Genomic DNA, 26,735 nt, shown 5'->3' on the forward strand with positions numbered 1-26,735 from the left:
CATTCAGCAGAGCTTATTTATCAGCCATTTAAACAAAATAGAATCTAACGCATATCTAGCTAGATTACTTACTAAGTTCTAAGACTCCATTCCTTTTCTGTTCCTGGCAAAAGCGTCACACAGACAGAGAGAAGCTTTGTTTCTCCCACCCCCCCAGCTTTGAAAGTATCTTGTCTCCTCATTGGTCATTTTGGTCAGGTGCCAGCGAGGTTATCCTAGCTTCTTAACCCTTTACAGGTGAAAGGGTTTTTCCTCTGGCCAGGAGGGATTTTAAAGGTATTTACCATTCCCTTTATATTTATGACAAAGGCTAATGAGGATCTTAGGGATAATGGTAGCATGACAAATGGGAATGAGGATATGGGGGTAGATATTACCATATCTGAGGTAGAAGCGAAACTCGAACAGCTTAATGGATCTAAATCGGGGACCCCAGATAATCTTCATCCAAGAATATTAGAGGAATTGGCACATGAAATTGCAATCCCATTAGCAAGAATTTTTAATGAATCTGTAAACTCGGGGGTTGTACTGTGTGACTGGAAAATTGCTAACATAGTTCCTATTTCTAAGAAAGGAAAAAAAACGTGATCCGGGTAACTACAGGCCTGTTAGTTTGACATCTGTAGTATGCAAGGTCTTGGAAAAAATTTTGAAGGATAAAGTAGTTAAGGACATTGAGGTCAATGATAAATGGGACAAAATACAACATGGTTTTACAGAAGATAGATCGTGCCAAACCAATCTGATCTCCTTCTTTGAGAAAGTAACAGATTTTTTAGACAAAGAAAATGCAGTGGATCTAATTTACCTAGATTTTAGTAAGGCGTTTGATACGGTGCCACATGGGGAATTATTAGTTAAATTGGAAAAGATGGGGATCAATAGGAAAATTGAAAGGTGGATAAGGAATTGGTTAAAGGGGAGACTACAGCAGGTCCTACTGAAAGGTGAACTGTCAGGCTGGAGGGAGGTTATCAGTGGAGTTCCTCAGGGATCGGTTTTGGGGCCAATCTTATTTAATCTTTTTATTATTGACCTCGGCACAAAAAGTGGGAGTGTGCTAATAAAGTTTGCGGATGATACAAAGCAGGGAGGTATTGCCATTTTAGAGAAGGACTGGGATATCATACAGGAGGATCTGGATGACCTTGTAAACTGGAGTAATAGTAATAGGATGAAATTTAATAGTGAGAAAAGTAAGGTCATGCATTTAGGGATTAATAACAAGAATTTTAGTTATAAGCTGGGGACGCATCAATTAGAAGTAACGGAAGAGGAGAAGGACCTTGGAGTATTGGTTGATCACAGGATGACTGTGAGCCGCCAATGTGATGTGGCCGTAAAAAAAGCTAATGTAGTGTTGGGATGCATCAGGCGAGGTATTTCCAGTAGAGATAAGGAGGTGCCAGTACTGTTATACAAGGCACTGGTGAGACCTCACCTGGCGTACTGTGTGCAGTTCTGGTCTTCCATGTTTAAGAAGGATGAATTCAAACTGGAACAGGTACAGAGAAGGGCTACTAGGATGATCCGAGGAATGGAAAACCTGCCTTATGAAAGGAGACTCAAGGAGCTTGGCTTGTTTAGCCTAACCAAAAGAAGGTTGAGGGGAGATATGATTGCTCTCTATAAATATATCAGAGGGATAAATACCGGAGAGGGAAAGGAATTATTTCAGCTCAGTACCAATGTGGACACAAGAACAAATGGATATAAACTGGCCATCGGGAAGTTTAGACTTGAAATTAGATGAAGGTTTCTAATCATCAGAGGAATGAAGTTCTGGAATAGCCTTCCAAGGGAAGCAGTGGGGGCAAAGGACCTATCTGGCTTCAAGATTAAACTTGATAAGTTTATGGAGGAAATGGTATGATGGGATAACATGGTTTTGGCAATTAATTGATCTTTAAATATTAATCGTAAATAGGCCCAATGGCCTGTGATGGGATATTAGATGGGGTGTCTGAGTTACTACAGAGAATTCTTTCCTGGGTATCTGGCTGGTGAATCTTGCTCAGGGTTTGCCTTATCAATTGGCTGAATAAGAAGTAGGTCTGAGTGGACTTGTAGGCGCTAAAGTTTTCCTTTGTTATGTAACAGTGCAGTTATGTAACAAAAAAAATCTACATTTGGAATTTACACTTTCACGATAAAGAAATTGCACTACAGTATTTGTATGAGGTGAATTGAAAAATACTATTATCATTTTTACAGTGCAAATATTTGTAATAAAAATAATATAAAGTGAGCACTGTACACTTTGTATTCTGTGTTGTAATAGAAATCAATATATTTGAAAATGAAAAAAATGTCCAAAATATTTAATAAATTTCAATTGGTATTCTATTGTTTAACAGTGTGATTGTATTAATCACAATATTTGAAATTGAAGTTAATTTTTTGAGTTAATCGTGTGACTTAACTGCAATTAATTGACAACCCTAGTTTAGATCTGACTCTGACTGCCCTCCCTTGCAATAAGTAGAACTCATGAGTAATGCCACTGAAATCAATGAGACTGTTTACACAGTAAGGTACAGTGATGGGTTCAGTCACAGAGATCCTCTTGGGACTGTCACCTGTGTGCTGAAATTCTCTCTGAGCCCATTTTCCCTGCCATCTTGGGACTCCAGAACCCTGCCTTGTTGAGCCAGACATGCTAGCCTGCTGCAACACAGACCCAGGGTCTGGTCCATGCCCACAAAGCAGCAGACTTTAACTAAAAACAGCTCAGCAGGTTACCTGTCTCCAGCACCCAGACACCCAGCTCCCAATGGGATCCAAACTCCAAATAAATCCATTTTACTCTGTATAAAGCTTATACAGGGTAAATTCATAAATTGTTCGCCCTCCATATCACTGATAGAGAGAGATGCACAGCTGTTTGCTCCCCCAGGTATTAACCACCCACTCTGGGTTTATTAATAAATAAGTGATTTTATTAAGTGTAAAAAGTAGGATTTAAGTGGTTTCAAGTAGTAACAGTCAGAACAAGGCAAATCACAAAGTAAAATAAAACAAAACATGCAAGTCAGCCTAATACATTAAGAAACCAATGACAGGTTATATCTCCCCCTCAGAGATGTTCCAATAAGCTTCTTTCACAGACTAGACTCCTTCCTTGTCTGGGCCTAGTCCTTTCCCCTGGTAAAGTCTTTGTTAGATCTTGCAGACATCTCAGGTGGTAAGGAACAATGATTGCCATGAGGGTTTGAAAATGCTGTATGTAAGAACCTGAAACTAGAAACAATGCAGGTAAGTAGGGGTTTTCTCATGACTAGCAGCCCCTTTTGTCCTGCTCCACTCCCTTCTATAGCTTTGGCACAAGGTGGAAATCTTTTGTCTCTGCTTGTTCCAACCCCCACCTTTTTAAATGGAAAAATACCAGATTTAAGATGGATTTCATCATCATTTCTTCCCACATCCAAGTCTTTCTTTAAGTACCCAAACAGAGAAGAATGGTTGGAATAGCACAGCCTCTCATTATTTTGTCCTCCAATTAGGCCTAATATCTGACACCCCAATTTTGGTTCATTAATTTCCGGACCCACATTTTCTTGTCTGCCAAGCATGATCGTAACACAGTCCTTGAGTTATATCAGTGGGCCTTTTTGTTTAGATTAATTTTAGTCTGTCTCCCTTTCATACCTTTTCCCATCAACATTTGTTGTTATAGGTTATTGTGACAACTTATGAATTTTTACATACTTTTTACAGTTGAGCTCAGAATTAGGGTAAATTTGTAGGCTCAATTATCAAAATATTCCTTCCCTCTAATTAGGAGAGGGGTGGGACTGTACTAGTGGCTTGCCACATCTGAAATATTCTAATATATATCCAGGTATCTTTCATTATATAATGCACAAAACTCTTTAGATTAGCCCTTAAAACCTCTTGATAAAATAAAAATCATGCATTTGATTGCATCTTCATTTCTTTCATATGCTTAAGTGAGGAATGTGTTTTACTAGGGCAGACATTAGATGTGTACGGTAATAAGAAAATTCTTGAGAGCATAGGTGCCATAGGCATTATATTGGTCCTCTGCACATGGGTGAATTGTTCTTTTGCAGTTGCCATGTTCCTTTATAATAAAGTAAAGAATGGCAGTTGAATTGCTGCTTCCTGGAAAAACAATTGCGTGTAACCTGGTATTAACATGTTGCTTTGTTTACTCTAGATACGCTTTATACTGCTGTTCAGCCGACAAGGGAAATTAAGACTTCAGAAGTGGTACATAACGTTACCTGACAAAGAGAGGAAAAAGATCACACGGGAAATTGTTCAGATTATTCTGGCTCGCAGTCAAAAGATGAGCAGTTTTGTCGACTGGAAAGACCTAAAGCTAGTTTACAAAAGGTGTGAGTAGTTTTATAAGAATAAAGTAAGTGTGTGTGTGTGGTATGTATAGAGAGAGACACACACCGATCCCCTCCACCCCCCATCTTATAAATGCTACTAGGATGAAACACATGAGGAACAATGAGTGCCATGAAGGTTTGAAAATGCTGTATGTAAGAGCCTGAAACTAGGAATAATGCAGGTTGATTCTAAACAAAATCAGCTTGCCTTTTCCCCATTCCATAAATTGACACAGTAAATTGCCATTAGAAAAAATACTGGTATTGCTTACCACTGAAGAAAAATGATTGACTTGATTGACAGTTTAAATGATAGAAGATGCTATGCCTAGCTAATCTTGCTAATTTAAAGGTATCGTGCTGAAAAGCATGTTGTGCTTTGTCAGTGTATTGCAAGGTTACACGCATGGTATGGAGGAGCCTTCTGCCAAATCATATCTTTGAAGTATTTACCATTCTGGAACTTGTATCTTCCCCAGGTATATGAGCCTTAGTGATAACAGGCTTATCCCTGCCTTTTTAGTTACAAGGGAGAAATGAAGGCCCTAAAACAGAAGTCCACCCTTATTCAACAGAGCACTAAAAATAAGTATGTTCTTAAGAGCTTTGTTGAAAAGGGATAGATGGACACAGGTTTAGATGCTTTGCTGAAATGGTGCTCTAGCCATTACCCTGGGAAGAATGCTCAGGTGGTTATTCTCCCACCCCCCCACCCCCCATGAAGCTGGACTAACTAAATATAAAACTCTGCTACCAATCAGTAGAAAGAATTGATCAGCATGAGTAGTTACATGTAATCTGTTTCTTGAAATACACATAAATTACCCTATTAACCATTTGGTAGCCTGAATAGTGGCCCAAATGTTTGTTCTTTCTGTGCATATTTTTTTTAAAGCACAAAATTATTCTACATTCTAAAACAATACACCTACAGTAGGGGCTACTGCAGCATTTGGGGAGAGTTTTGTCCCTTACCAGTTGTTGTTTTTATGCGTAGTCCTGAAGCTTAAACATTGAGGAGGTATTCAACAAATCCGCTCAGCTTTTTTACAAAAAGAATAATTCTTTCCTGTTGTTAATATATTCCTTTTAAAAGAAAGGTGCTGAGAAAGGAAAATCAATTCACCTGTTAAGCTACAGCTGCACTAGAGAGTTCACAGCAGCAGAGTTGTACTGGTGCAGCTGCACCACTATAAGCTCTGTGATGTAACTGCTCTAAGCCAGTGGGAGAGAGCTCTCCCGTCAGCTTAACTACTCCAGCCCCATGAGCAGCTGTAGCTATGTTGGCAGGAGAAGCTCTCACAATGACCTGCGCTTAGGGCAGCATGACTTATGATGCTAAGGGCGGATGGCTTTTTCCCCACCCCTGAGCAACATAAATTATACCACAGTGAGTGCTAGTGTAGACCTAGCCTTACTGTAGCGAACGGACTTGCATAGGCAGGGATATGAACCAAATTATCTCTGTGATTGAGTTATTACTTCATGTTTTACCAAGCACTAACCCATTTTCATTTTTATTTTTGTAGGTATGCTAGTTTATATTTTTGCTGTGCAACAGAAGACCAGGATAATGAGCTGCTGACACTGGAGGTTGTTCATCGTTATGTAGAACTACTGGACAGGTATTTTGGAAATGTAAGTTTCCTTTTCTTCCTTAAGTTAGTTATGATGATTTTTGCCCTTTAGTTGTTTACCACAAAGTCAGGCGTGAAAATCTCTGTAGCTGCTCTTACTCATCCTTTCCCTCTGCCTTGCTTGCACAGCATTAGGTGGATGTGACAGTAAAATAGTGCCCAGGCTATTTATAAGCAGTTAATGTTCCATAATGTGCCCGTCCAAAAAGAGAAGCCAATCCTGACATTTCACATGCCACTTCTCTTTCCAGGGGAGATGATATCTAGAAAGTTTGGGGAAAAATGAGCAAAAATTTAAATTTTAAAATGGTGGGGTGAGGGGGGAGGATTGTTTTTTGTTTTTGTTTTAAATTTTCAAAAATGACCTGACTTTTTTTAGCTCATATCAAGCAACAAGAAACATCGCATGAAGGCAAGACATCAGCAGGGTGGTGGTGGTTGTGGGGGGCATAATGAGGGTGATATGAGCCAGGGGACATGGAGATGGTCTATTGGAGGCATTAGGTGCTACAGGAGACCCCCTTTTATGAATGTTTTCTACCATGTTCTCTTGAGCAGTTGATTTTTCTGACTCCTCCTTAACATAAGTCATTGTGCTGTGTCTTCCATTGTCTTTTTGTTTTTGGTCTGTCAGAGACTGTAAGATGTTTGGGGCAGGGAATATGTCTTACTCCATGAAACGACTTTTTATAAGTATTCTGTAACAGAGTGTTTAAACAAATCTGTCTATACTTGGTCTCTGTCCAGAGAAAAAATATGATTTCACTAGTGCTGAAGTTGTGATATCACTTAATACTCATATTTCTATTTCTTTCTTTACTGTCTGCCACAAGAGTGCATACATTGAATAGGTTTGGCAATCTGTATGCTCTAGGAATGCTAATACATATAATGCTATAATATTGTGCCTAAATGTGTATTTTGCTTCATCAGGTGTGCGAGCTGGATATTATCTTTAATTTTGAAAAGGCTTATTTTATTCTTGATGAGTTTATAATGGGTGGAGAAATACAAGAAACATCAAAGAAATCAGCAGTGAAAGCCATAGAAGATTCTGATATGTTACAAGAGGTAAGGCAGAGGCAGACAGCAGAGGCGCACACCTCACTACAGTTGTTCTGTCTGATAGGACTAGTGTTTGATATCCCAACATGTCTGAAGTTTAGTACTATGAGGTACAAAATGTATAATTACAAAAGGTGGCAACATATAATACCCTTAGTTCAACCCTCTGGCATCCTGTGATATGGTGTCAAGTTATTCATATGCTATCCCTGGCTACTTTGCAAGGAGGTTAATCAGTCATGTCAGTTGCTAGATATTAGACACTGCATTAAGGATTTGTTTTATATAATTTTTAAATGATGTTTAACACATCAAGGTAGAGAGCCTGAATGTTTAAGTTTATTTGGTTGTTTTTTTTATTGTTTCATTAATAAATTGACAAATGACCTACATGGTCATATCAAAATCAGCACAAGTATGTGCAGGTAACCTCCACTTTGTCCATAACTAGACCACGTAATGGTTCCTACAAGGAATAGGTGTGAGACTTGTATTCAAAAACCTGCAGGAATGCGCTTCATTTTCTTACGTTGTAAATTACCTGAGGAGCCGAGAATGGTAAGAACTGGCAAACGCTATGGGTGATTCCGTTTTCAGGATGATCATTAGCGTGGAAAAAATGAGGCTGGTAGAACTAGTTAGGGAAATACTACATGAATAGGCCCTTTGCAGTTTTTTCCCCGCCGGCTTTTTCAGTACAAGCTGGTATTTGCACATGCTCATAGGGTAACAGGGTGAAACAGCAGGAGAGCGTTGAGTGGCCTGTGCATAACTCAGCATGGATTTAAAGGGGGTGGGGTGAGAGGCAAGGAGAAAGGTGTCTGCTTTGGTCAAAGGAAAAGCTTTGTTTTGTGTTTGAAGAATACTCTCTGCCCTGGAGCAAGGGCCTGAGGGAGGCATGGGCAAGACACTGGTTCTTTCCTGGGCTGTTGAGGAGCCCACCAGCTTGCAGTAGTGGCACGTACAAAAGGCCAGCTAGATATGGCAACTACATGTGCAAGTTAGATGTTCAGTCTAACTGGGTTTTAAAGTATTATTATTGTAGCTATTTAATTGATTAGCATTTGTTCATAGGGCCTGGATCTGATGGAAATAAATAAATAAATTCCAACCCTGTTCAATGGGAACAGGTCAGGTCCTTACTGTATTTCATAGTATTTTACAATCTGTAATACCTCACTTGCTATTTTTTTTTCCAGACAATGGAGGAATATATGAACAAACCTGCATTTTAACTTTAAAACCTCCTGGAGGGACAGAGATGCTGCTTACTATCTGTAAAATTCACTTGTTGAAATTGCTTTTCTATGTGCCAGATCCTCTGAGAAATACCAAAAACCAATAACTAAAGGGATTTGTGTAGTAGTCAAAATGAAGGTCAGCTCCAGTAGTGTATATTGTTCTACCTAGGAGTTGCTTAAAACTGTTATTACACTTAATCTAGCCACTATCCTCCTCCTAGACTTAAAAACTAGTTTTATACAATGGCTTTTAGCTATGAACTTTTCAGTCTCAGAAAATATTTGCAAAAGATATTTATACTAGTTTTGATCCATCACTGATTGCATCAGTATACTTTTGTAATAGTATATTTTTTGAATGTAATGATTATTCTGGTCTAATACTAATAATTTTTCTTAAAAGCTGAGTTGTTTTTTTTTATGGAGTCTGCTTTGAAGACGTGTTAACACTTAAAATGCATATGCATCTCTTCAGCTCACCCTCTCCTGCCACTTGCTAGTAGGAGTACTATCTTCCTTCTACCACCGGCTCTTCCACCCAATAAAAGGAGAGCACTTCCACCCCCTAAGCACACTACCCCCACTTAGTACTAGAAGCCCACATTCCTAGTCTAAGCCCTGGTCTACACTAGGACTTTAGGTCGAATTTAGCAGCATGAAATCGATGTAAACCTGCACCCGTCCACACGATGAAGCCCTTTATTTCGACTTAAAGGGCTCTTAAAATCTATTTCCTTACTCCACCCCTGGCAAGTGGATTAGCGCTTAAATCGGCCTTGCCGGCTCGAATTTGGAGTACTGTGGACACAATTTGACGGTATTGGCATCCGGGAGCTATCGCAGAGTGCTCCATTTTGACCGCTCTGGACAGCACTCTCAACTCAGATTCACTGGCCAGGTAGACAGGAAAAGAACCGCGAACTTTTGAATCTCATTTCCTGATTGGCCAGCGTGGCAAGCTGCAGGTGACCATGCAGAGCTCATCAGCATAGGTGACCATGATGGAGTCCCAGAATCGCAAAAGAGCTCCAGCATGGACCGAACGGGAGGTACGGGATCTGATCGCTGTATGGGGAGAGGAATCCGTGCTATCAGAACTCTGTTCCAGTTTTCGAAATGCCAAAACCTTTGTCAAAATCTCCCAGGGCATGAAGGACAGAGGCCATAACAGGGACCCGAAGCAGTGCCGCGTGAAACTGAAGGAGCTGAGGCAAGCCTACCAGAAAACCAGAGAGGCGAACGGCCACTCCGGGTCAGAGCCCCAAACGTGCAGCTTCTATGATGAGCTGCATGCCATTTTAGGGGGTTCAGCCACCACTACCCCAGCCGTGTTGTTTCCCTCCTTCAATGGAGATGGAGGCAATACGGAAGCAGGTTTTGGGGACGAAGAAGATGATAGCTCACAGCAAGCAAGCGGAGAAACCGGTTTTCCCGACAACCAGGAACTGTTTCTTACCCTGGACCTGGAGCCAATACCCCCCGAACCCACCCAAGGCTGCCTCCTGGACCCAGCAGGCGGAGAAGAGACCTCCGGTGAGTGTACCTTTTAAAATACTATACATGGTTTAAAAGCAAGCATGTGAAAGGATTACTTTGCCCTGGCATTCGCCGCTCCCCTGGATATACTCCCAAAGCCTTTGCAAAAGGTTTCTGGGGACGGCAGCTTTATTGCGTCCTCCATGGTAGGACACTTTACCACTCCAGGCCAGTAACACGTACTCGGGAATCATTGTACAACAAAGCATTGCAGTGTATGTTTGCTGGCGTTCAAACAACATCCGTTCTTTATCTCTCTGTGTTATCCTCAGGAGAGTGAGATATAATTCATGGTCACCTGGTTGAAATAGAGTGCTTTTCTTCAGGGGACACTCAGAGGAGCCCATTCCTGCTGGGCTGTTTGCCTGTGACTGAACAGAAATGTTCCCTGCTTTTAGCCACAGGGAGGGGGGAGGGTTGAGGGGGTAGCCACGCGGTGGGGGGGAGGCAAAATGCGACCTGTAACGAAAGCACATGTGCTATGTATGTAATGTTAACAGCAAGGTTTACCCTGGAAGAGTGTAGCCACTGTTTTATAAAATGTGTCTTTTTTAAATACCGCTGTCCCTTTTTTTTTTTCCTCCACCAGCTGCATGTGTTTCAGTGATCACAGGATCTTCTCCTTCCCAGAGGCTAGTGAAGATTAGAAAGGAAAAAAAACGCACTCGAGATGAAATGTTCTCCGAGCTCATGCTGTCCTCCCACACTGACAGAGCACAGACGAATGCGTGGAGACAAATAATGTCAGAGTGCAGGAAAGCACAAAATGACTGGGAGGAGAGGTGGCAGGCTGAAGAGAGTAAGTGGCGGGCTGAATACAGGGCTGAAGCTCAAATGTGGCGGCAGCGTGATGAGAGGAGGCAGGATTCAATGCTGAGGCTGCTGGAGGACCAAACCAGTATGCTCCAGTGTATGGTTGAGCTGCGGGAAAGGCAGCTGGAGCACAGACTGCCACTACAGCCCCTGTGTAACCAACCCCCCTCCTCCCCAAGTTCCATAGCCTCCACACCCAGACGCCCAAGAACGCGGTGTGGGGGCCACCGGCCAACCAGCCACTCCGCCACAGAGGATTGCCCAAAAAAAAAGAAGGCTGGCATTCAATAAATTCTAAAGTTGTAAACTTTTAAAGTGCAGTGTGGCATTTTCCTTCCCTCCTCCACCACCCCTCCTGGGCTACCTTGGTAGTCATCCCCCTATTTGTGTGATGAATGAATAAAGAATGCATGAATGTGAAGCAACAATCACTTTATTGCCTCTGCAAGCGGTAATCAAAGGGAGGAGGGGAGGGTGGTTAGCTTACAGGGAAGTAGAGTGAACCAAGGGGCGGGGGGATTCCATCAAGTTGAAACAAACAGAACTTTCACACCGTAGCCTGGCCAGTCATGTAACTGGTTTTCAAAGCTTCTCTGATGCGTACCGCGCCCTCCTGTACTCTTCTAACTGCTCTGGTGTCTGGCTGCGTGTAACCAGCAGCCAGGCGATTTGCCTCAACCTCCTAATCCACCATAAACGTCTCCCCCTTACTCTCACAGATATTGTGGAACACACAGCAAGCAGTAATAACAGTGGGAATATTGGTTTCGCTGAGGTCTAAGCGAGTCAGTAAACTGCGCCAGCGCGCCTTTAAACATCCAAATGCACATTCTACCACCATTCTGCACTTGCTCAGCCTGTAGTTGAACAGCTCCTGACTACTGTCCAGGCTGCCTGTGTACGGCTTCATGAGCCATGGCATTAAGGGGTAGGCTGGGTCCCCAAGGATACATATAGGCATTTCAACATCCCCAATAGTTATTTTCTGGTCTGGGAATAAAGTCCCTTCCTGCAGCTTTTGAAACAGACCAGAGTTCCTGAAGATGCAAGCGTCATGTACCTTTCCCAGCCATCCCATGTTGATGTTGGTGAAATGTCCCTTGTGATCCACAGGGCTTGCAGCACTATTGAAAAGTACCCCTTGCGGTTTATGTACTCGGTGGCTTGGTGCTCCGGTGCCAAGATAGGGATATGGGTTCCGTCTATGGCCCCACCACAGTTAGGGAATCCCATTGCAGCAAAGCCATCCACTATGACCTGCACATTTCCCAGGGTCACTATCCTTGATATCAGCAGATCTTTGATTGCGTGGGCTACTTGCATCACAGCAGCCCCAACAGTAGATTTGCCCACTCCAAATTGATTCCCAACTGACCGGTAGCTGTCTGGCGTTGCAAGCTTCCACAGGACTGTCGCCACTCGCTTCTCGACTGTGAGGGCTGCTCTCATCTTGGTATTCATGCGCTTCAGGGCAGGGGAAAGCAAGTCACAAAGTTCCATGAAAGTGCCCTTACGCATGCAAAAGTTTCGCAGCCACTGTGAATCGTCCCAGACCCGCAACACTATGTGGTCCCACCAGTCTGTGCTTGTTTCCCGAGCCCAGAATCGGCGTTCCAAGGCATGAACCTGCCCCGTTAGCACCATGATGCATGCATTGGCAGGGCCCATGCTTTCAGAGAAATCTGTGTCCATGTCCTGATCACTCACTTGACCGCCTCCTCGCTTGGCATCGCTTTGCCAGGTTCTGGTGCTGCATATACTGCTGGATAATGCGTGTGGTATTTAATGTGCTCCTAATTGCCAAAGTGAGCTGAGTGGCCTCCATGCTTGCCTTGGTATGGTGTCCGCACAGAAAAAAGGCGCGGAACGATTGTCTGCCGTTTTTCTGGTGGAGCGAGGGGTGACTGACGACACGGCTTACAGGGTTGGCTTCAGGGAGTTAAAATCAACAAAGGGGGGTGGCTTTACATCAAGGAGTATTTCAGGCAGGACTTCACAGAGGGTTCCAATAAGAAATGGTGCACCTAAGTTATTGTTCTTATTGGAACAGGGAGGTTAGCCTGGCCTCTGATTGATACATGGCTAGATTTACCTTGCTGCATCTTCTCTTTGAGTGACTGCAGTGTGACCTAGAGGAATGAGTCCCCTACACGGGGGAGGAGGCAAATGAGTACAAAACAAATCTGGTCTATTTCTTGTTTTGATCCACTCCATCTATCTCTTACATCTTTGGCTGGCAGCAGACGGTGCAGAAGGACTGCATGCCATCCTCATCTCTTGCCTGCCCTGCAGAAGATGATGCAATAGGACTGCTAACAATCCATATCGCCTGCCCGCTCACCATAAGACAGTTCAATAGGACTGACTGCAGGACTAAAGAGAATGACCTGGTCAAGTCACTCCAAATTTAGTCCCTGTGCCCATGTCTGCCCAGGCGCTCCCAGCCGACGTGGCCAGGAGCACCTCGGACATGGCGATGACAGCTACCAGTCGTACTGTACCATCTGCTGCCACAAGGCAATGGGTTGCTGCTACTGTGTAGCAATGCCGTACCGCGTCTGCCAGCACCCAGGAGACATACAGTGACGGTTACCTGAGCGGGCTCCATGCTTGCCGTGGTATGGCGTCTGCACAGGTAACTCAGGAAAAAAGGCGCGAAACGATTGTCTGCCCTTGCTTTCACGGAGGGAGGAGGGGAGGGAACGGGGGCCTGACGATATGTACCCAGAACCACCCGCGACAGTGTTTTAGCCCCATCAGGCATTGGGATCTCAACCCAGAATTCCAATAGGCAGCGAAGACTGCGGGAACTGTGGGATAGCTATCCACAATGCAATGCTCCAGAAGTCAACTCTAGCCTCGGTACTGTGGAAGCGCTCCGCCGAGTTAATGCACTTAGAGCATTTTCTGTGGGGATACACACTCGAATTTATAGAACCGATTTCTAAAAAACCGACTTCTATAAATTCGACCTTATTCCTTAGTGTAGACATACCCTAAGTAGGATTCTGTGATCTTCTATGCCCTTCATGTTTCTATGTGGCTGTGAGAGCCCTCTCTGCCGTTATGTTCTGATGGCTTATTTATTTCCATGTTTTTCCCCCACCCCAGCCTGACCTGGTATAACCTTCCCCCTTGTTAGATCCTGGGACCAAAGAAGAGAATGACTGATAGACCCCACTGGGAGGGCAGGTCTTGAGAGGGAGAGATTAGTCCTGGCAAGAGGGACTGTTGGTGTCTGGTGGAATTTACTCCTCCCTCGAGTTCCAGCTTACTATACCTTTTAGTGTCCAGAAATGGCTACTCCTCTCCAGCACAGTCCCCTGAAAACTAGCCTGTCCAAAGTTGACATACACATAGAGATTAGCCTGTTTCTTAAAAGTTGCAAGTGGCCTAATGTTGATAAGAATGGACACTATAATAAACCCCATTGTAATTTTGCAGACTACACAAAGATAGAAGGGACCACGAATAACAAGAGAGATTAGAAGAATCAAATATTTGGACTAACTTTATAATAATGTTTTGATAAACCATTTCAGGAGAGGGGAAAAAAATAGCATGTTGCCTTGTCTAGTTTCCTTCCAATGACGTATTTTTTCCCTTTGGGTTGATCTTGAGTGCTTTGACCTGTCTGTAGTTTGACTGAACTCTCATCACTTGAGTGATTATTTCATTCTAACAGGTTTCAGAGTAACAGCCGTGTTAGTCTGTATTCGTAAAAAGAAAAGGAGTATTTTTGGCACCTTAGAGACTAACCAATTTATTTGAGCATAAGCTTTCGTGAGCTACAGCTCACTTCATCGGATGCATACTGTGGAAACTGCAGAAGACCTTATATACACAGAGACCATGAAACAATACCTCCTCCCACCCCCTCTCCTGCTGGTAATAGCTTATCTAAAGTGATCACTCTCCTTACAATGTGTATGATAATCAAGGTGGGCCATTTCCAGCACAAATCCAGGTTTTCTCACCCTCCGCCCCCCCACACACAAACTCACTCTCCAGCAGGAGAGTGAGTTTGTGTGTGTGGTTTTTGGAAAAAGGGGGGGGGAGGTGAGAGAACCTGGATTTGTGCTGGAAATGGCCCACCTTGATTATCATACACATTGTAAGGAGAGTGATCACTTTAGATAAGCTATTACCAGCAGGAGAGGGGGTGGGAGGAGGTATTGTTTCATGGTCTCTGTGTCCATGTCTTCTGCAGTTTCCACAGTATGCATCCGATGAAGTGAGCTGTAGCTCACGAAAGCTTATGCTCAAATAAATTGGTTAGTCTCTAAGGTGCCACAAGTACTCCTTTTCTTATTTCATTCTAATAGGCTTCTAAGTTAAGAGACTTTTTCCTAGTTATTAAGTTTTTCTTTTCTCTGTTTCATCACATTATTCCTCTCTAGAGCCTTTCCAAATTATGAAATTGTCTTCTATATAATTTAGGGAATTCTTTAATCTCTGTGTATTTGTCACCAAAAGTACAGGTTTGATTTCCCCAATAATGTATGGTTTTTTTCTCCTTCACTTCTAATCTTCTTGGCAGAATGGTAAAAGCCATATTTCAGTTCCTTTTTCATCATTAAACTTCTTGAATTATTATTCTAAATATTTCACTGCTACCCCCTTCAGAGTCTATTTGTATCTTACTGGTTTTCTAAATACTTTGACATACAGCACCAACTTTGTTAATTACCATCCCACTTCTTTTCTGTCTGTGTTATCTAATTTGTTAGTCAAACTTGTGAGTAGTCAGTTGGTAGTATCATACTGCTCACTTGTTCATTACTGTAGCCATCTGTTTTCTCCATATTGATGTCAAAGTGATACTTCCAATACCATGGAAAAAGTGAAAACACTGAAGGCTTTAAATAGCTTCAGAACACTGGTTTTAACATTCAAGTACGTGAAACTGGGTGACTGCATATTATTTCATCGTGGTTTGAAATGCAGGAATTTAACAATAAATTCAGTATTTTTAAATCAGTTCATACTGTGTACAGATCTTTTAAAATACTGGCTATTCAGATTAAGTGACTTTAATTTGAATCATAATTAGTTTCCTTTCTTCTCACTTATTTTATGCCAATTTGTGATACTCTTACTCACATTGATTAGTACTTTATTCCTCAAGCAGTCTCAGTGAGATCAAATGGAGCAGCTAAAGGGATAAGATACTCTTACACTGATTGAGTAATATCAAAATCTGGCCCTTATGGTCATTCTAAGAAGGAACATAAGGCTTCACCTACTGCTTTACTTTATCCTGCATAGCAATAATAATAAGAGACCTGGAGGGATGCTTATGAAGAAGTATTAATCTCACTAGTAGAGAGCTAGGTGCTTGTATAGCCCACATCAGCATCATATCTGAGTTAAATAATGTGGCCTAAATTCTCTGCCATGCCCAGTTTGGGGGACTGCAAGAAGGCTGTTTGTGGCTCCCTTACTGTCAGGTTGCATCTACCCTATACATGCTATAGACACTGCATAGATTAGCACTTCATGAGGTGCTGTGGTTTATGCTAGCTAACTGCAGCTCCCAAGGGGCCAGCTGAGGGTTGCTGAAGTGCAGTGTGCTCCAGCCTCAGTCCCTTCCCACCAATAATACCCTGTACACAAGGGCTACAGAATGGAAATAATAGAGGCTGCAAATGCCTAGCTCTCTGGCCTGCTGTGAACTCATCAGCAGATGGAAACCAGCTACTTTCCACTGGTGCTAGGAGCTGAACTTTGTCCACATGGTGTGGCTAAGTAATGATTAATGGGGAGGCACAAGTCTACAGCTATCAGCATATGAAGGTTTTAAACAACGAAGAGGAAGAGACCCTATTTAGAATGGTATAGGTGGGTTACAACTGGATGGAATGGGAACAAGTTATTTTTCAGAAGGATTATGGAACGTTAGATTTATTTCACTTTCTGTACAGTGTCAGTAACTCAGATGACTTAATTCATATTGTTACATAATAGCAAAAAACCCCAAATACATTGTAGAATCACTTTTAGGCCCTATGCTGCAATGCTTTGTGGGTAGGGGTGTCCCTTTTCCTACAGAGAGCCCCACTTCAAAGGGACCCTATACAGATGCAGGGACCGGGCTGCACTCAGTGTATTGCAGGGTTGGAGCCTTAATATCTCATATTAGATTTGATCTTGGTTATTCTTAAAATAGCCAAGGTACAAAATTACAACTGTCTTAGTGTTGCCCAATTTGACAGTATTGGTAGTTACCCTACTAAATTTCAATCTCTCTGTATGTTCCATCCAATAGAAAATGTCCGATTTAAACTTTACTAAGTCTATGAGAGACTGTTTGGTGTCATTACTGACTGATTTTCAAACAGTTATCAATAAAACAGGAGATAAGTAATGCTGATACTGCTTGTAATAACCAACCTATATACCAAGATAAAATGCAGTTATCTGAATTCTCCGTGCTGAAGAGCTTAGCGCTCATATAGCTTCAAAATAACCATTCAACACGGGCATGTTTTGGCCTAGATTTCTTTCTTTGCTGTTGCCGGCTGTGTTGACTATAAGCTTTTCCATTTTCTTATTAGCATTCTCTGCCTGTGGGATTCTTCCTGTGATCTGTTCACCTACCAGTGGTGACAGGGCTGGTTCTCTGCTATGCAGCTAATTGTGACTGGTGGGCTGGGGCATCAATGAGTGTAGTAGGGCAGTTAGATATCAATAACAGATATACTTCCATATTAAAAACTGACAATTAAATGCAATTGGGTGCGGGGGAGGGTGCCCAAGTATTGCAAGACCTCATGAAGTCTCATGGATTCTTATTAGTTGTCACTGAATTTGTGGTTGGTATTTTGTTCCTCAATTTCTAGCTCATTGAAGTATATTGACTGTTTACACATATCTGGGTGGGAATCACCTTGATCGGCTACTTCCTACAAAGCATGTGTTTAACAAAGGCCCTTTCAAATGGAGCTGTACCCCTCTCCCTCCCCCCCCCCACAAAAAAAAAGGCTATGTGAAACAAAGTCTATGAAATGTGTACTCTTTAAAAAAAAAAAAAACAACCAACAACCAGGGGGGAAAATATTTAATGTTTGGGTCCAGTTTTGGCTTTTGAAAATATTTGTTGGAGAGATGAGTATGAGGACTGAATTAATGGTTGGTTATTTATTTTATGGTCCTTCCAACAGGAAATGTATGGCTGAGCACTATCTTGTATAGAAGAAATACAACACAATAAGGAGATCAGAGGGTGGGGGAGAAATGATTTATGAAGAAAGAATAAAAACTAAATACTGTAGCTGAGATTTTCAGAGCTGCCTTATGTGATTTAGATGCACCATTCTCATTGAAAATAATAGGACTGAAAACAATTCTTCAGGAGCAAAAATCCCCTGCCTATGCTGGTCATTAAAATTCTATTAGTCTTCAACAAATATGTTTTGAATTTTTTTTTAAAGCACAGCTTCAGATGCTAGTGGAGATTTGGGGGCTCTGCATGAGCACAGGGATCAACCCAGCTGGAGCTCATTGCAAAGTCAAGGCCTGACACGGGGTGGGGGAAAGGGGGCTAACTGCTGCCAGAAATCTGTGAGGTAGAACCAGGTAAAAAGCATCTTTCTGGAAAGAAAATCTGGAGAATTTGGCAACCTTTACTGAATTCAATAGTGTATGTTTTCTTTAGCAATATCATGTATAAATAAAATCCAGTTGTTGTATTAAATGACTTTTGATAAAGGAAATTTTTATAAGGTCGAGGTTGAAATATATCAATGGAAGCGAAATAAAGAATGAATTGCTGCATTGCACAGAAACTTGCTGTCATGGAAACCTATTGACTCAGAATATGACTAATGGGATCCAGGCTAAAAGAAATGATGTAACTATTCAGCAAACCCTAAAAAAGACCAATGTTTATGATGATACAATGAAGTTATATTTATTCTAAATTCCACTGGCTTATCTAGTAAAAGAAAGAAGGATAACAGCTCTCATAACAGGATGTTTTAATATACAAAAAAATAAAAAAGTAAGAAAACAAGAATTTCCACCAAAATCATTTCTGTATTTGATGTTTATTAAAAAGACATGTTCAGACACATAGGACAGATCCTCAGCTGGTATAAATTGTTCCACCGAAATTAACAGAGCTATGACCATTTACACCAGCTGGAGATCTGCCCCTTACTAGACCTAACAACATAGGTGACCCCTTTAAGTAGAGCTGATGTCTTTCTAGTAACAAGCTCCATCTCTGCTACTTGACCCCGAACATTTCAACATACATAAGCTCATACTGAGTACTCAGTTACACCTGTATCAATCCAGGTATTGATATTTTCCACTGAATGCATCCGATGAAATGAGCTGTAGCTCATGAAAGTTTATGCTCAAATAAATTTGTTAGTCTCTAAGGTGCTACAAGTACTCCTTTTCTTTTTGCGAATCCAGCAAGAATTACTTTCCTCTAATGCTGGATAAAGGAGAGTTATTGAGAGGCTAAAGCATTTGAAATATATTAACAGGTGAGTCACAGTTTATAATCCCAAATGGTGACACTGATGTAATAAATAGCCAGTTTCCCAAAAGTCTTTTCAGGGTTCCCAGATTGTCTCTAGTGAACTCCACTTTGCATCTGGTACACTTCCCGGTAAGAGGCCAACTAGTCCAGAGATGAAGGCTCTTTGAATCCATTCTTCTAGCTTCTCACAGAAAACAAGCTGATAGTGTCACTACCCAGGTGGGCTTTCCTTGGATGACAGGTTGAGGAGGAATGCTTTTTGAATCTTTGACCTCCAATCATCACACACAATGACCAAATGTTTTGAAATGAGCACTTCTTTGTCAAAGTTCTTCATTTATATTCCACAAGACTTCTTTCTCCTTTGATGGGGTTATTTAACTACAGGAGTAAATACAATGTAAATTTTTACTACTATGCTACATTATAACAGGATATAGATTTAAGTGAAAACAATGCAAATAACATCTCACTAGTTTTCATGAAGTTTAAACACCAAATATACTCTTATGAATGTAACAATCACTTTGATCTATATTATACACAAGTGAATTGGCTTTGGCATGAGTTGGCATCTGGCCTGTCACAGTCACACTTATTACTTTGAAGAGGTTGGCAAAGGGTCCTGGGAGAACAGTGTGCTGAGGAGTAGCGCTGGAGGAAATAAACAAAAGAAGATCTCAGTTCAGGAACTTTCCATGAGAAGAGCTAAAACAAGAGTGCCAGGTGAGGCTGTAAAATGATTGCTGATTATGGAATCAAGACAGAATATTTCCAGGAAATATTGTCCATGACTAAAGGATAACAGGGATTCTGGTCTTTGGAGTAGGGCTTTCACAATCCGTTTCCTGCTGGCTTTAGTGGATGCTGTTCCCCCCCATCATGTCTCTTGCAATTGATGGGAAAAATTTAAACTTGTGGAACAGATATTTTGGCCTTATCCAAAACACTAGGTAAAGAATGGATTGTAAATCTACTGCTGTCAGAAAAGTGTGTGTGTGCAGAGGACTGAATGAAACATGAGAAAACAGATTTAAAAGGTAACAAACAAAAGAGCAAGTCATTTTAATGGCTTCCCAACTGGATTACACTGGGGAAAATATGACAAAGTTTAGGATAACAGCACTGTCCCAATAAAGCTGAAAAATAATCAAAGCAAACCTAATCTGGTTGTACTCTGAAACAGCATTCTAAAGATAGCATTGTGGGATTCTGTGCTTAATGTCTAATTTCCATGTAATATTCACAGTGTTGAAGTATAAAGAGATTTCTGTGCCTGTCCCCCCACTATCCAAAAGCCCCAACCCTGCAAACTTACCCTAGGAGCTGATATTCAAGCCATGTTCACTGTTGGCTAACTAATAGCGCTGGTTAGACAAGGGAGATGAAGAATAAATTGTTGGAAAACCAGAAATGCAATTCTAGAAAAATTCTTCTCCTCCTCCATTTTCTAGCTATATCTAACTGCTAATAACAGTCTGGCAGTAAGGCCAATCTCTTCAGTATAGGCTTACCTTTAAACATATGAGTAGCCCAGCTGACTTTGATGGGACTAGATGCAGGCTTGAAGTTAAACATGATTATGTGCTTGGTTGAACTGGGGCCTTGGAATTTAGGTCCATCATTTGATGTGTGAGGCAGCAGACTTCAGTTCACTCTCCCATAAGAGTTGATTTTAGAGTGATAGGAGTAAAAGTTTACTTAGAATTAAGCAGGTAAAATAGTGAATACAGGGCATAGATTTGTTTAGACAGTTCCATGGTTATTTTTTTTCTGAACATAAGGCAGGAGAACTGTTTGCAGCAGCAATAGCCTGGGGAGTTGATTGCGGGGAGGGGAAGAAAGCTAAAGCTTTAAAAGTGGCTGTATTTTTGAGTGATACAGTAGGTAAAGTGAGACATGGTCAAGACAATGATAAGCAACCCATAGCCAGTCAAATAAATAAAGGCAGAGGCTTCCTAAAGCTAGGATGCAGTATAGCAATGCTGAAGATCTTTCCATAGCCAGGTGTTTTAAATGAAATCAAGGCTTTGTGCAGCCAAAGTTTAAAACATCTCATCCATTTCTGGTAAACTCTTTTTAGAAAATACAAGGGAAAATCTATGGTATTTTCTGGTGAACTTTCCCTTTCTGCACAGGGCTGGTCTGGCTCCTGTGACTGGAAGGGCTAAGTTAAAAGATTCTCTAGAGCACAGTCCTGGGGATTCAGTAAAGCTCTCCGATTGAGCTCAGTCACATTTTCCTTTGCATTGGGACCCTGGCGATCCCTGCACTGCGGCAAGCAGCAATGGGAATTACCATGCTTGAAGATCAGGGAGAGACGCAACCTTCTTCCTGCATCCTCACTCTCTGCAGCAGATATTTGTTTCCTTCTGCTGTGGGGAATGGAGATTGCACACGAAAGTCAAAGCAGGAGCAACGTTGTCTCTGAATGACAGTCCTGGTGGAGAAGTGGGGTTCAGCACCAGGACAGCTCCCTATGAGTGTGGCCCACTTCATTTTACTATGCTAGATACCTCAGTTCAAGGAAGAAGACATCCTTGCCACCGAAAGCTTGCCGACTTACTTCAGCCATGCCCCCCAACAAAGTGTGTGTGTGAATAGTAACAAGAGAGCTGTGATGTGTCACGAGAGACGAGACAGGGCCCAGATTGTGTGACTGCTCAGTGAAGGCTAGTCCACAGAATGAAGGAGTGACGGCTGTTCTTGATTTAATAATCAAATGTCTTAAGCAGCTAATGTCTAGTCAGCACTACAGAAGTAGACTCACTAGAAGGAGGTATTTGACTGAAGAGAGGCCCTGGCCTTGTGGTGCAGCTCTGGAGGGGTGGTTCATGAGTAGAAATTTAACTCCTGCTCCCTTTGTTTTGCAAAGTGATGTCCGATCAGCCACAAAACAAGCAAAGCTGGGATATCACCAATCATAAAAAACAATAACACTTCTGCTTAGGGGAGATGTTGGAGCTAATTCTGTGGTACACCAGCACTCCCCTCTTCCCTGGTCACATGACATGGAGAAAGCAAAGCCTGATCTCCTGGGGCTGGTGCTAATCCCCAGAAGCAGCAAGTTCTTCCTTAGCAACAGACTTCTGGAGGCATCCGCTTTCAGGGTTCAACAAGTTTCCCCACCACCTGGGATGGGAGAAGCAAAGGAGAACCTGTCCCAGGAACAGCAATGGTGGGGGGGGGAAGGGAGAGGTCCCATCCAGGGACACCAACCTTCACAGCCCTTGGAGGTGAGTGAGCTCAACAGGGAACTAAGGATGACTTTTATTTGTTAGCATATTGTTTTCTCCAATCTCCTCCTGCTTCCCCCCACCCTCCTAAGTCCTTCCTTGGCTGGTCTCCCTCTCTGCCCTCCATGTTCCTTTCCATCCTCCCTCTTCCTCTTCAGTCATTCTCTCCCTCCACCCCCAAGTCCTATTTACTCCCTCCCTCTGTCATTTCCTACTCAGTCCGCTCCCCCACCAGAAAAAAATAAAGATCTGGAATCAAGTATGTATGTGCCCCTCCTCCCTCTGATTGCTCGGTTTGTTTACTTACCCCTTTCCTTTGCCCTCCTAGAGATTAAACGTTTTATCTCTTTCACCTGTAAATTCTGGGAAGGGGCTTGCCCTTCTGAGTTTTTACGCTTCCTAGTATGGTTCCCAACCTCTGATACTGTATTATGAGTAATCATGGAATCCAGCCTACTTCACAGGCATACAATGAGATGATTAACCTTTTAGTTATCAGATTAGCACTTCATGCAAAGTATATGTTAGGTGAACGGGCCTATGGTTTCATGATTTGACGCTTAATCACACTTTTTAAGTACCAAGTACGTGGTTAAAATTAAGCACATGCTGATCTGGGACCAAGTCAGTGACCTATTTGCTTTTTATTTTCCTTTGGGATTGCCATTACTAAAGCATTAGTGGAGACTCTAGTGTCCATGGTTATGACAGAAACCTCCAGGGAAAAGCCTCATATCCTTTCGGAGTGAGAAAACAGCACATCTACCTCTAGGGATACAAATGCTGCTAGAAAAATAGCATTGTAGAAAATCTATGAGAGGATGGCACTAAGAATGAAGTTAGTGCTTAAAAGGTCAGCTTGTAAAAGCATCTCTGCTAAGTGACCAAAAGACTGGGGGAGGTGTGCATCAGTTTTGTTAAACAACAACTCTTGGTTCTGATGCCATGTTTTCTGCACTGAGTATTAAACACATCCTGATACCGCCATGTGGTTGGGCAATTATCCTTGGTTCTTGCATTTAAACACTAATGCAATTAACCTGAGCAAGAAACACTGGAGACAGACTAATGCAGGAAAAAGCAAATGTGTGCATATCAGGGCATTTGTGTTCTCGTCCCAACTCTGTTACAGAATGTGACCGTTAGCGTACCACTTAACTTCTCAGTGCCATACTGCCTTTTCAGACCTTCTCTGATCTTTCCAAACCCATTTGACTCCCTCTGAAGAGACTGAGCCAGTAATTCCAGTTCTCCTGCTTCTAGCATAACTGTCCTGAGGAACTGGTGAATTGCTGTTTATAAGCAATACTACCTTCAAGGCAACCCTGAAATACAACTAAATTCATCTTTCAGACAGAAGCTCTCTCTTCTCGCCTCCCACCCCGCATTACAGTTACATGTCTGAAGAAAAGGGGAAAGCTTTCCAGTTGCGAAGGACTGTCTAAGGGAGCTGGGGCTCAAATTATCTTAGTGAGGCTGAGGCTCAAATGTGGTGGATACATGCTCTGTTTTCAGACAATTTGAAGTCAGACACCACAGAATCCCATATAAAGGCTGAATCTCATTTGTTTCTCTTTCCACTGCTTTATCATCTTTGTATGCAAAACGCCTCCACACTTATTCAGGAAAGCAAGCCTTTCTGGCAGAAGAATCTGCATCTTACATATGCTGTTCTTTGCAGTACCAGTTTTGCTGCTGACTTTGTTGGAAACAGGATCAAAACCAAATGTTTGCACAAGAGGCTGAAGTAATGGTTGTGCATTCAACTGTAACTCCCATTTTTTAAGTTAATATTGCACTAGAGCAGGGTAGGTGTTTTGCATTTATTATGAAGCATTTGTTGATCCTTCATAATATTCTTGTAAGGGCTCCCTCACTTGTGTGTATTTTGAGCCTGTAGAACTACTTACTTGAAATCTGTGATACCTGGTATCATGAAAACATCTTATGAAAATTCTTTATAAGCACACAGCGATCGCTATATTCTGCTTTCAGTCTTCCTTATATCAGTTTCTTCTGTTTGAGTTATTCTCCCTTGGAAGACACTGAACACTACTTAGAGATGAAGCATACACGTGCAAAATATGTATGTAGGTTTTACCAAGGGGAATAATGCTATTTTGTAACAGCTACTGTGTAATTAGCCAGTTTCTGTGAGGAAAGATGTTTTATCAGCTGACACTTTAATAGAAAAGCACTCTTCCACTCAAAAGACCAAACTAGATGTGTGTAGTCTTCTTTTGCTGGATTTTTTTTTCATGGCCACTCGGATGATATATGACCAAAGAAGTGATTGTTTGGGAGGAAGTTCAGGCTGTTTTGTTCAGGTGCCTTTTTTCCCCTTTCTTAATTAAACTTTATTCGTTTATTTATTTATTTATTGCCATTTCAGAAGAGTGGAGAGGTTGACGTCATGTGTTGATGAGTCACTGCTTTTAACAGGGCAGCCAGCAGAGATGGTGTACTCTGTGTGCACCAGCTGCTCTTAGTCATTCACAAAAAGATCAGAGAAAGCTCAAAGGACATGCCTGTGAATAATTAAATTTCTATTTTCATTATGAGGATGTGGTTGATTTATGGGAAGGATCTGTGTGAAGCCAGGTATTGACAAAGAGAATTTTCAGATAGCTCTCTGTTGATGCTTTTATAAATAGCTTCTGGGTCGTCATCTATGCCAATCAACTGTGCACGTGAGTTACCAGATTCATACAAAACAGGTTATGTAACTTGGCTTTTATCAGCACAGTTGTCTTGCTTGTAGTGAGCACTTTATCCATACACATACTTGCTAAGAAAGAGCCACAGGATGAAGGTGTTGGGGGAAACTAGTAATTGTACTCTGTATGAAAAGAGATCAAAGAGTTTCTTTTAGCTGATAAATTGGGCTGGCCTAGACTAGAAAGTTAGGTTGACCTAGTTATGTTGCTTCGGGGTATGGACAAACTCAAACCCGTGAGAAATATAGTGAAGCTGACCTAAGCCTCAAAATAGACAGGGCTACATCAGTGGAATAATTCTTCTATTAACCTAGCTACTGCCTCTCAGGGAGGTGGACTTACTACAGCAACAGAAGAACCCCTTTCCTCGCTGTAGTAAATGTCTGTGTGACAGTGACACAGCTTCAGTGCTGCCGCTGTAGTGTTTCTAATATAGACACACTTGACTGGTATTTCTAGCCTGTAGCCATACAACCTTGAGCTCTCAAACTAATTAAGGTTGGTCAGATTTGTTTGTTGGAGGGCTCCCTTCCAAAAACACCCACAGGTGCTCCAGGAAGAGATGTTGCTCTCTGAGTTAATACTGAACCAATGCCCCAGTTATGGTTTTAGGGGGCACCATACTGCTTTCTGCTGGATGAGAGAGAAAGAGGAGGTGTTGACCACTTGTGATCATTAGAACCCATCATATGGGGCTTCTCGGAAGAGTGGATAGAACTGTTATTCCAACCTGGTAAGAACATCCTGCATACCTAAATTCCACTGATGGTCCAACCATATATAGCATTATCCATCTCTTTGTCTTATCTCTGGGTATTCAACAAGAGCTGGTGCATTACAATTGTAAGTAAAGTGAGTCCTATACACTGACCTTACTGACTTCTTCGGGATGGTGGGAGTTGTATTGAAACTGAAAGTAGTCAAAACTCACTTTATTCTGAAGCGAGAGCAAAGGTCACTGAAGTTGAACAACAGGCTGGGTGAATTTAAACAAAAAGAACAATTCAAATAACTTATTATTATTTTAAATTAAAAAAACCTTTATTTAAATAATTGGTTTTAAACTTTTTTTTTTTTTTGCAGTTTTGATTTTTACTAAGGAGAGGTTGATTCTCATTGGTTGGTAACTATGACAACATGTTTAATTGCAACTAAATATAGCATTTATGCTACTTACTTTTTGTAATAGTAGTATGATTACTACTTTTTGCTAACTAGGAGGCTACATTGTATCTATATACTTATTTAAGCAATTATATAGCTTAAAATACTTATTTGAATTTTTATGTTTACATGTTTGTTCGAAAATCATGAGTGATGCATTTTTTACTAAATTAACATTTTACTTGTGATTTGGGTCAAGCTCTATTTGCATTAAAATTGGAATGCATTAAAAATGCACACTTTAAAAATCACCTTTAAATGGACTGATAAACTTCTGTATCAAAACATATATAGCAGTAAAAATGAACTGATTTTATTAAAGGAGACAGTATCTGTATTTAGCTAATTGAACTGATTTTGTTCCTCTATCTTTCAAGATTTTAGAATTGGTAGATTTCATCCTCACACCTCATTTTTATTCACAAGTTGGAAAAGGAAAAACAAGCTTTCCTGCCTCTTCAACTCCTA

The 26,735-nt window shown here is 41.6% G+C and overlaps 1 protein-coding gene across 4 annotated transcripts in view; it reads left to right on the forward strand.

The window, feature by feature from the left end:
- AP1S3 (adaptor related protein complex 1 subunit sigma 3) overlaps window positions 1-26,735 on the forward strand; it is a 59,072-nt gene that overhangs the window by 19,953 nt on the left and 12,384 nt on the right. For 2 of the 4 annotated variants that reach the window (XM_084640068.1, XM_084640067.1), the window contains exons 2-4: window positions 4,184-4,362; window positions 5,894-6,002; window positions 6,935-7,072. In XM_084640068.1, coding sequence (XP_084496194.1) covers window positions 4,184-4,362; window positions 5,894-6,002; window positions 6,935-7,072 — 426 coding nt within the window. Of the gene's footprint in view, window positions 1-4,183; window positions 4,363-5,893; window positions 6,003-6,934; window positions 7,073-8,265; window positions 9,841-10,432; window positions 10,972-26,735 lie in introns of those variants that run through there. The other 2 variants (XR_014713116.1, XM_084640066.1) reach the window with 2 other exon arrangements.

The sequence above is a fragment of the Lepidochelys olivacea genome (assembly GCF_965140295.1).
Source record: "Lepidochelys olivacea isolate rLepOli2 genome assembly, chromosome: 9".
Classification (NCBI taxonomy): domain Eukaryota; kingdom Metazoa; phylum Chordata; order Testudines; family Cheloniidae; genus Lepidochelys; species Lepidochelys olivacea.